This window comes from Clupea harengus, unplaced genomic scaffold, assembly GCF_900700415.2.
Source record: "Clupea harengus unplaced genomic scaffold, Ch_v2.0.2, whole genome shotgun sequence".
Classification (NCBI taxonomy): Eukaryota; Metazoa; Chordata; class Actinopteri; order Clupeiformes; family Clupeidae; genus Clupea; species Clupea harengus.
This window is the reverse complement of record NW_024879683.1, coordinates 61046-71625: the sequence shown is the minus strand read 5'-3', so window position 1 is coordinate 71625 and position 10580 is coordinate 61046. Positions and strand designations below refer to the sequence as shown.

Here is a 10580-nt window from a genome sequence, read left to right as displayed (position 1 = left end):
TTGTTTTGTATAGCAGTCATTTCTGTGTCATGTTCCTGTGCTGCATATACACCTGTCACCTGTCACCTGTCACCTGGGACCGGGGGATTTTACTGTCTCAGATGGCAACGTCTAGCTCGCAGGGTCTTCATTTATGACCACTGTACGTGACATTACTCTACATAGTGTCCTAGTCAGTTAGAGGTTAAAGGCACACATACACATCTATGTGCTTGCAGACACACACAGACAAATAAGCACATCCTTACATGCTCATGCTTATATACACTTAAGGGGACACAAACACACACATGCACATATAGTCTATATTCAATTCAATGTTATTTATATAGCACCAATAACAATTGAAATTGTCTCAAGGTGCTTTACAGAGCCTGAATTCCCTATGCAAGCACTACGGCAATGAGGGACTCCAGGAAGAAACCTTGAGCAGAACCCCAGCTCAAAGGAGGGACCCATCTACTTGATGCCGGCTGGGTAAAGAGATCACGACAGAAGGGGGAATCAGAAGGAAGTCGATGGATTCATACACTTCTCAGGATCAACTCACATTAACATACACGCGACATACAGTATGAACATGATAAATACATGATTCCATGCACCCACACACACACACACACACACACACACACACACACACACACACACACACACACACACACACACGCACACACACGCACCCTGGCTGGGCCCCAAGGCCTCTTCTTTACGGATCTCCCACAGACAACATTCCCATGATACTGTTGCACATAAAATAAGGTATATACATGATACATACAAAATGAACAGTGGATCAAATGAAAAGAGACAGCATTAAAACAAATCTGGTTGAAGAGCAGCTTAGTGGGTATAGAGTGTCCTCATAAGGCTACTATTATAAAGATAAGCGGAGCAAAACTATGTCAATGATGACACAAGCTGGCACACAGTATGTACATGTATGAGGAGCAGAGTGCACAACAGTAGAAGGGGAGGAAAAGAGACAAAGCTAGGTTGCCTTGTATGTGTCTTGTATGAAATGGCAGGCAAATGTCCTACTGCATGGGAGAGAACAGAGACAGGTTAGTAAACAGAATATCGGACACACACACACACAAAACAACGATGCACTGCCAATGATCTAAACATTAATTTAATTATACCACGGCATGCCACAGGCTATCTGTATATGCACTCAAAACATTAGATTAGATGCTAATTTGGCATGGAAGATAAGTCATTAACCTTCAGGCTTAACTCAGTCAAATAGCCAGCCTGGACTCTACGCCATACGAGCACATGAATGTCCTTATCAGCTCCTCGGATCCAGACTGTTCTGGTGCTTCTCTGCGTCATGTCTTCGCGCAGCTATGCTTTCCTATAGCCATCAAGTCTAAACAAGTATGAAGCCCACAGCAATGTCCTGGGTGTGTTAGGTGCCTCATTTGAACACATATGCAATTACAGCCATCAATTTCTTACAGTACATACTCATTAGAGAAGCGCTTTCGTGACTCCTTATTATTAACATCCACTTAGTGTGCTTAGACTGTGGGGCCGCACTGCACTGCTGCCTTTGTTTCTTTTGATGGTCCAGGTGAGAAAGTGTTGAAAATCCCCCTCTCCTACTCAGTGAGTAAAGCTGCAGTGCTGACTGACCACCAGTGAAGCATGAACCAAAGCCACTGCCACTGCCACTGCCGCTCTGCATGTAGCAGGGATGGGCTTCATGACTCACCTCCCCTGCACAACTTCCATCTGTCATGAGTCTCTGTGTCAAGATGCATTTTTACATTTACATACATACATTTGATATATCTTTTTGTGTATTTTCATAATACACGAATAGAAGGTATCTGATTTTGAATATGAAACTAATCCTAACTCATTTCTCAGGATTTGTAAAATAGCCCCACATTCATTCATTGATTCTTCAATTAAAGTCACAGGCTCCCTGTGCTGACAGATGGGGAGATGGCCTCCACCCGGGTACCTGTGTACAGTTTATCCCAGGGGAAATCTTATGGTTGTGGTAAAAAAAAAGCAGAAGTAATTGCAGTGTACCTGCTTGCAGTATTTTATTGCCTGTGAGCAAATTGCTATGTGCTGAAGTGTAATTGCAGGTGAACACTGATTCACTGACTTATTCTCCAGCTGTGTAGCGGGACTGTGTGGCAGATTTGGACTCTCCCTGGTTGTGTAAGGTACAATGTGACACAAAGGACACGCCATCTGTTATGTCTGTTTGTGTGTGTGTGTGTGCATGTGTGTGTGTGTGCACATTAGTGTGTACATTAGCCCCACCCATGCTTAACGGTAGTATCTGTACCTGTTAGCACAAGTGCAGAGGACCCACACAGCCTTGTAGACAAAACAGAGATCTCATACACAGATACATACGTGTTTAGGATAGTGTGTTGTGCTTTAGTGTATGTGTTGGCGTGAAGAATATGATATAAGCAGTGAAAGGCATGCTTCTTCTGTGAACGTTCTTTTAAACAAATCAAACTTTTAACCTTTCTGTGCTCATGCTCCACACATATATACATTCTCCCTGACTTTTGTCTTTGTCTTTAATCTTTATCTGTGAGTTCAAATAAATTACTAGCATTTTGCATAAACTTCATTAAAGGCAACTTCTTCATATATTTGGTTCCCATACTTTGCCATCTTTGATGCAACTGATGAAAAAGACTGTTGCTTTTCATCTCTTAAGTTTTTCACAAGTGTAAGGTTTACTTGACTTGTGGAGCAGAAAGTAGGGTGTGGTCCTGGCAAGTTGTCATGCTATTTTCCATCCTCCCCCTGGGAAAGTTGGGAAATGCTATAAAAAAAGGGATTTGCTCGGCAACACCCAACAACATAAAAGGAAACAAGGGGATAAGGATTAACACTGAGGACCTCCTCGAAGCCAGTACACAAAAGGCAGATGCCTTTCTGCTTTCACAATTCAAATGGTTTGTTACACCAAAACAGGAAAAAATCTTGTTCCTTTCAAACCAAAGGGAGATTTTGATTGGGCACATCCGCCCACAGTTAATGACAATGCTGGCATAATGTTAATGCTTCATGTTAACTGCTCAGTTCAGTGACAGGAATAAATGTATCCTCCCATGCCTATAGCCAGCATAATGCCCCTGCCATGGTAAACATGACAGATAAGCTTAATGTTTTTTTTTAAGTGAAGGAAGAATACCCATTTATTTTATTTGGCTTTGTGTGGATTGAAAGAATGACAGTCCAAATAAGCTAAATTTGACACATTTTGTATTGTGACTACTGTATAACACCTCCATAGAGTTAACATTGCGCCAAATATTTAAGCATCACCCAACTAGAGTTGAAACCACTGTTTCATTAAGCCAACAGAGGGCGCTTGTGAGTTGGTATTACTCCATCATGAACGCAAGTGTTTTCTCTGTCTCTTATCGCCACGGAACTGACATACTCATTTCGATTTAGGATCATCGTTATAAACAGCCCATCATTAGTCCAAACAGCGTGACTGGAGATCTTCAGCGTTTGCCGTAATCGACTAAAAGGACTGATGTTAGATTGTAAAATATTTTTGATTTTGGACCTAAACCAGAGAAGCATATTAGGCTCCTGCTATTTGCATGTAAGTTTTGATCTTATTTACTGGGTAGCCTAATGACTTAAAATCGTTCATTAACCTTCAGCACTGCATTATCATAGAGGATTCGCTGGACACGCTCCTCCCCCGTTCAAGCTGAAGCGAGTTGGTTTGAGGGATGGATTAGATAGGCTAGTGCAACTTGAACCGCGGGTAAACCCCCGAGACTTTTTACTCCGCCTGCTTGTCTCGGAGCCATGCGTGAATGAAAGTTACCAAACGCCAAGTGTTCGGCTCACTGTAGGAGGCGGCTGTTGAACATATTGACAGGGCATGGAACTATCACAACAGTGCATTGAGTAGCATTCATCCAGTCAACCAGACGGACTGAAACACGCGATGAAGTTTTGATACATAGACGGTTCTTTAAAAATGCAAGCAATGGAGCCCATAACGAAGTGGACGCCAAAACAAGTTGTCGACTGGATGAGAGGTAAGAGGATCGACAGGTTATGTGTTCATCTCAATATATGGTCTTGGTTATAAATTTGCCGCACACGTTTATCTTTTTCGGAGCAGTCGCGTCTCTCCCAGCTTTGTTTTGCCAACCTCTGGTTTCGTAGAAACCAGCTTCCTATTCAGCAACTTGCCACTGGTCCGTGACTAACTTGTTAAACAACTGTGGACGCCTTGTGATCTACTAGGCCTGCCATGTAACGTTATTATAAGTATGGTGATACGTGACCGCAAATTATGTCTTTTAAGGATGTCCCTACTGCTGCTGATCCAGGTTTTGTTTACAAACCTTTAATTCTCCCGGGTTGTCACAAAGTGTTATGTTCTGGAATGTTTTCACGGTCGTGGATAGATACTAATTCTTCAACCAAGTTCAGCTTGAAGCGTGTGGTAGACTGCTGTCTGGAATAGTTGCCTAAAAATGCACTTGTTGCAAACTTTCGTGTTGAAGGTTACAAAATACTGAGAGCCTGGTCTATCGCACCCCTGAGGGCTGTCCCAATACCGTATAAAGTTTACAAATGAGTGAAGTCAACGATTTGAAATCGCAGATTGATGCTTATAAACATAGCCTGTCACTTGTTGGTATTGGAGATGGGACACAAATAATTAAGTTAATCTCAAGACAGACGCCAGACGTGCATTTCCTAAAAGTTGTGTAAAAGTAAATTTCCTATTACTTTTGAAACCTTTGAAAGCTTCTTGAAAATTCCATGCATTCCATATCAAGAACCACGCAGTGAAACCGTCTCAGCAAACAAACTTCCCTCTAAGCATAACGAAGTATGCTTGCTATGAGAGTGACCTCACCACTTTGCTATTTTGTTCTTAGCACCCACAGTAGCCTTTCCACTGAAACTTGAGTTCTGAATGCATAGTGTATGAATGTATGTTACAACCAAGCTCATAAAGGATTAACAATGTAAACTGCCACTCTCAGTATTACCAATCATTGGGTTTGTATGAGACCTTGCATGGTGGACCAGTCTAGAAAGCTGATGTGCGATTTCCTTGTGGGTTTACTCTCAGACCCACCAAACCTGGTTTTCTCTCCTGAGCTGATGCTTTTGTGGATTTTAGTTTGATTTGAATAGGGGGTGCAACAGTAGCTGGATGATGATGATGATGATGATGGTGGTGATGATCTCACTGTATCAGTATCTTGGGGTTGTCCAGGGTCAGTCTATGAGCGGATTATTTTGTTATTATTTATTAATTTTAAATTGGCACACATAAGCATGCACACATCGAATCTGAAGACTGTTGAGTCATGATCCGAATATAGTGTGGAACTACGCATCATACTCCCACTGTTAAACGTCAGAATGCAATGCGCAGAATGTTATTCTGAAAATGCTGAAATCCTGGTGAATAGTTTCCCCCACCCACTCCACTGTCTCTCCCTCCTGGGCCAACTCACACTCCTCAGGGAGACACTGCTGCTACGTGCCTTTCATGCCTCTCCAAGTTGCTGGAGTATCTCAAACACTAGCACAACTGCAGTGATCCCCCAAAGCAAGTTCAAAGGGCACACGATTTATCAACCAGAACTGAAACATATCCTTCAAAATACACGCAGTTCTGGAATCCCCCAAAAATCTTCCCCACGAGCAAATATTTCACTGCCTGGACTCTGGGAATCCTGGGTCATAGTATTGTAAAGGGCGTGAGAAATGTTGTCATTGGTTTATTTTTAGGTAGCGGACCATGATTAGAGAGTGGATGATCTAGTGCCCTACATCTGGGCCTTTAAGGTGACCGGGATGGAGAGGTCTGAAGTACAGGCAGGGCATCGGCCACTCTGGGCATGGCCAAACCTGGTCACCTTGTGGTCACCCCCGATATGCCGCAGGTCCCTGGAACGTTTGTGTGTGCCCATCCAAAGTGTGTCCGTGCATGTGTGAAAGGACGCATGTGTAGAACCAGTGGTGGGAAGGCGTTATCTGAAGGGGCTTTGGAGGAGGCAGCTGTGACTCTTATCAGGTGTGTTAGGGTAACGAGCCCTGCCAGTGAGAGGCTTCATAAGGTCAGAAGGCCTGTCTCCGCCGCACAGTTCTGACTGTTGTGTGTGGAAGAGTTTTAATTCATTACAATGTTAATTACTCTGCTATGTCTTTGATGAGTCAGCCTGACGAGGAAGATGTATCATCCATGAAGATGAGTCAACCATGACAAAGGATGTGACACAAATTACTTGTGCAACCTCCCTCCTAAATTCTAGGTATTCCATTTAGTCATGCTCTTTTGTGCACTACTCCCTGTGCCTTAGCTGCTACATGTTTGGATCTCTAAGCCACAACTTGGAAACCAGCATTTAGTGCTGCATGTTGAGGAGTGGTCGTGTTTGGCAGGTGTAGTTACAGAGTGAGATTCCTCCAGGGTAGTGTTCAAATTTGGACCTAATTGGTGTGAGTGCAAACATATTGCCCTTTCAATGACAATTTAGTAGTTGTTGCTCTAAGTCATTGATTAGAAATACACACAATTAGTTCTTCCCTCTATCTTCAGTCTATCAGTTTGTCCTAAAAGGTCACAAAATCCTCACGATAGATGCCCAAATGATCTCCAGAGTCATTGCTGCTGTTTGGTATGGCTTTTCTAATGTGATAAAAGGTCACCTGCTCCTGTGCCAAGTCAGCTGGCTCTCCACGCCGGCTCTCCCTGCATCCTATGCAAATCTGGAGATCATCTGAGCTTAGGGAAGGGTGAGGTTGGCTCTCTCTGTCCCATAATAGCATTGGCCTCTAAAATCACAGGACTTAGCGCAACGGGAAAAATGCAACCTCAGGTAGCACGGCACCCAAGGGTCAGTGCACATCCATAGTTGCTTAGTCATGCAGAGAGATGGACAGGACACGGCAGGCTGTGTCGAGGCTGGTGCCTTAATCCACTGGATCGATGGAATTCCCTGAGAGAGGTTGGGAATGCTGCGGAGGCCCACGGTCATGCCTAATGCTTGCTTTTGGCAGCTTTCCAGCTTGCTGTTCTTCTGAACACTGGAATGTTTCATTCTGTGGTCATCTACTGTACAGATGCCCAAATGGACCTGGGGCATCACTGAATATGTGGTGCTAGTGTCTTGCATCATGTGTCCCAGCTGTCTGAAAGGATAGGAGTTGGACAACAGCTTGTGCAAGTGCCTGTTAATAAAAAAACATGCAACAGAAACCAATATCACATTGTCTATTTTCAGCATTGCCACAGAATATATATATATATTATTTATATTTATATATATATATATATATATATATATATATATATATATATATATATATATATATATATGTGTGTATGTATGTATGTATGTAGTTGGGAAGTTTTGTCCAGCAAGTGGAGTTTATTTGTGAGAAGTGGCTTATTTCCAGTCCAGAGAGAGAGACGGTAGTTTTTAAGCCCAACAAAACCACATGGACTGGAACATGTTTAAATAACTAAAGAGTATGACAAGAATGTTGCCTGCTACCAAAGCAAAACAGCCGCTTCAGTGATTCATGAACAAAAACATTTTTAATGTCCTTTTATGCACTTGTAGTCAGTCACTGAGCTGTGTATGATTTTCAAAGGCAGGAATGTCTTGTGATTCTTGTCAAATTAAATAGAAAAACACTGGTGATTTTCATGTGCTTTGTATACTATGGATAGAAGACCTTTTTAAATAATATTGGTTTCATCACATAAAGATATTTTGCATAGTAATAATGGAAATCCTTTTTTTGTGAAGGAGCATGTCTGAACATGTCCTCTTTCACCCCCTCACATGACTAAATCTATTGTAAAACAGGTCCGGTATCTGTTTAACTCGTTCCATGCTGTAGTTAACCTACATATGGGAAGCTTTGCCCTGTTTCGCCTGAAGATGTTTTATAGGGGACTTTTTCAGGAATTGTCAGAGATCTGTCCAAGTTTCAGGCAACACTGAAACACCTTTGCTCCTCAGTGAAGAACTTCTGTCATTCACAACGGACTCAATCAAAGCTGACTGGGATCACACTGATCAGTAGAAGGTAAAGACTATATAGAGTTTACACTGCTTAGGAAAATACAGAAGCATTTAATGTGTTTCTGAGCGCTTGGAAAGGTCAACGCATAATAGTCCCTCATCCAACACCTGCACTTGAGTAAACAGGGGAAGGGTGTTCCTGCACAAATACAAAGCATGTGAAGCACGGCATTCTGGGAAATCTCGTCTTGATTCTCTCCTGCCTCTGTTAGGTACTATGGGGAAAACGAGATGCCAGTAACCAGTCAGCCTTTTGTTATTGTGCTTCCCTGTGCCTGTTGTCCAGTCAATGCTGAAATCAGAATGTCAGGAATTGACCTAGCTGAATTTTGACAAGATTGTTCAAATCACTCACATGAGTACATTAGTGCGTAGAGGCAAACACATTAGTCTGTATTTCATTTGATTTCAGATGTATTTATGATCGTTAAATAAGTAAATAAATAAACATTACATACATACATACATTTAATTCATATTGAATACATAATTAAGTAAATAAACATTAACATTTTAGCATTTTCATTGCGGGTTTTATTGCGGGAACTAAATGCCAAAGTACAAACACGTGGTGCCTGACGAGAAAAGCAAACTCTTTTGTGATGGGAACATGAAACCCAGGTTAAGAGGAAGGTGGGTGGCCTGCGGCCTGAGGCCGGCCCAGGGGGAAGGTAGCGCATGAAAGAGGAACAAGGCCAGGGACAGTGAGGGGGTGGGGGGAGGGAGGGAACAGCAGGTAAACATGTAGTAGCAGGTCTGCATCCAGGCAAACATCTACAGGTTACACTTTGTTTACCAATACAATGGTATACTTTTCAAATATTTATAATAACTGGTAACTGTATCCAAAGTGAAAACATTTTGTCAATATAGATTGCTCTGTGCATATACTATATAGGACAAAGTAGTGTGTGGGACTATACTATATATGTACTATGTAGGACAAAGTAGTATGAGTTTTGTGGATAAAGGAGAGTTATTGTGAATCCACAAAAATAAACTTTGTGCGTCTCTCTGCATGTGTTGATCCGTCTGTTAGTGTGACGTCAACACGCCAATGTGTCGCTGAAACCGGTAGTTCTTGTAGCCTTTCAGTTTTGCGTGACTGAGTGTGCTGCAAGGCTCCCCGTGTGACGTCACGACGGTGACTCAGTTCTTCCCCTGTAGATGTCGGGATCAGGCAGTCATGCTGTCCTTCACAGATAGCAGATCACGATTCGTCTGACTCATCAGCACCACCAGGCATCAGTCGTGTTCCCAGGCTCCTGAAAACCCACAGCTTCAGGATCAGTTCACAGCTCAGGCGCCCCAGACGAGACAGATTCAAAGTGACAGTGACATCAAGCGGCATCCCGGTTACCAGCTGGTCCTGGATCAGATCTGGCCCAGCTGTGATTGCCTCCGCTTCCCTGGCTATCAGGGATTTATATGAGCCACTGTGGTAAGGTGCTATGAGATGTAGTCTCTGTAGCACCCTACATACCAGCAGTAGAGTAAATATGTGTCATTGATGACACGTCTCTATTGTGACCCAATGGTGTTCAAAGCCTGGAAGTGTTTTATGTGCGGGTTGGCTTGAACAGCACGGCAGTCAATCAGTTTGACCCTCATCTCCTCCTTCCGCGACCCAAAGGGGCGTGGGCTGTAAATCTTGTTCTAAAGCGTGCTTCCCCTGTCTCCCACAAAACCTGTTGCCATAGTGGCATGGCCTTGCATGTGTTTGTTTCCCCCCCGGCTAGCATGCAATCAGAGACTCTCCATTACCCAGCGTTGGCCCTTAGCTTGGCACAACCACAAGAGTTTGCTGTTAATGCTGGATTTAACTCTTGAGAAAATGCATCCACTGGAAAATCGCTCCCAATTAGACCAGCTGATTGTGCAGAAGCCTGAGAAAATGTGCCAGCTTCATTGGTGTATTTGTATCAGAAGAAACTTATCTGATTCAAGGTATCTTTTTTTTTTCATGACATGGCCCATCTATGTAAACTCTAAGCCAAACGTGGTTCCACAGAACTGTTTTGATTAGAGTGCTCAGGTTCATGGCATGGTTTGGAAAAATACTTTTCTTTTGATGTTACTTCTTTTGATGTTACTTGATCTACGGAATGAGGAAGGCATATTGTGCTCCCTCAAGGTTGTTTATAGGTTAAACTGGTTTTCACAACAAAGCAACAGATTCCTGAACAATGGCTAAGTGGGCCACCAAGATTGTAATCTAAAACATCACGAAACACATTGCTATGGCTGATGGAGTTTTTTTTGGGTGGTGCGTCGGTGTGACAGTCATTTTGGGTTTGCCGCAATAATTGTGGCCTTGGTTTAAGTGTGGTAGTCTGATTGTTGTAGACAATGGTTCAGACACTCATCTTTGTATTTTCTCTCTGAAAACCACTTTCAATTGAGACATTTTCTTGCATTGCGGCTGTAGAAGTCATTCTTTAAAAAAAAAACAGCAACAGCACTTGGTCTGCTAAGAGGTCTGAGTCCAATGTTAAAACACTGGGG

At 42.8% G+C, this 10580-nt stretch overlaps 1 protein-coding gene across 2 annotated transcripts in view; it reads left to right on the top strand.

Annotated features, from left to right (window-relative positions):
• The first annotated feature begins 3434 nt into the window (after nucleotides 1–3434).
• LOC122129843 (connector enhancer of kinase suppressor of ras 3-like) overlaps nucleotides 3435–10580 on the top strand; it is a 45196-nt gene continuing 38050 nt past the window's right edge. Inside the window, exon 1 of one of the 2 annotated variants that reach the window (XM_042704578.1) lies at nucleotides 3435–4049. In XM_042704578.1, coding sequence (XP_042560512.1) covers nucleotides 3989–4049 — 61 coding nt within the window. In that variant the 5' untranslated portion in view covers nucleotides 3435–3988. The remainder of the gene's footprint in view (nucleotides 4050–10580) is intronic. The other variant, XM_042704579.1, reaches the window with a different exon arrangement.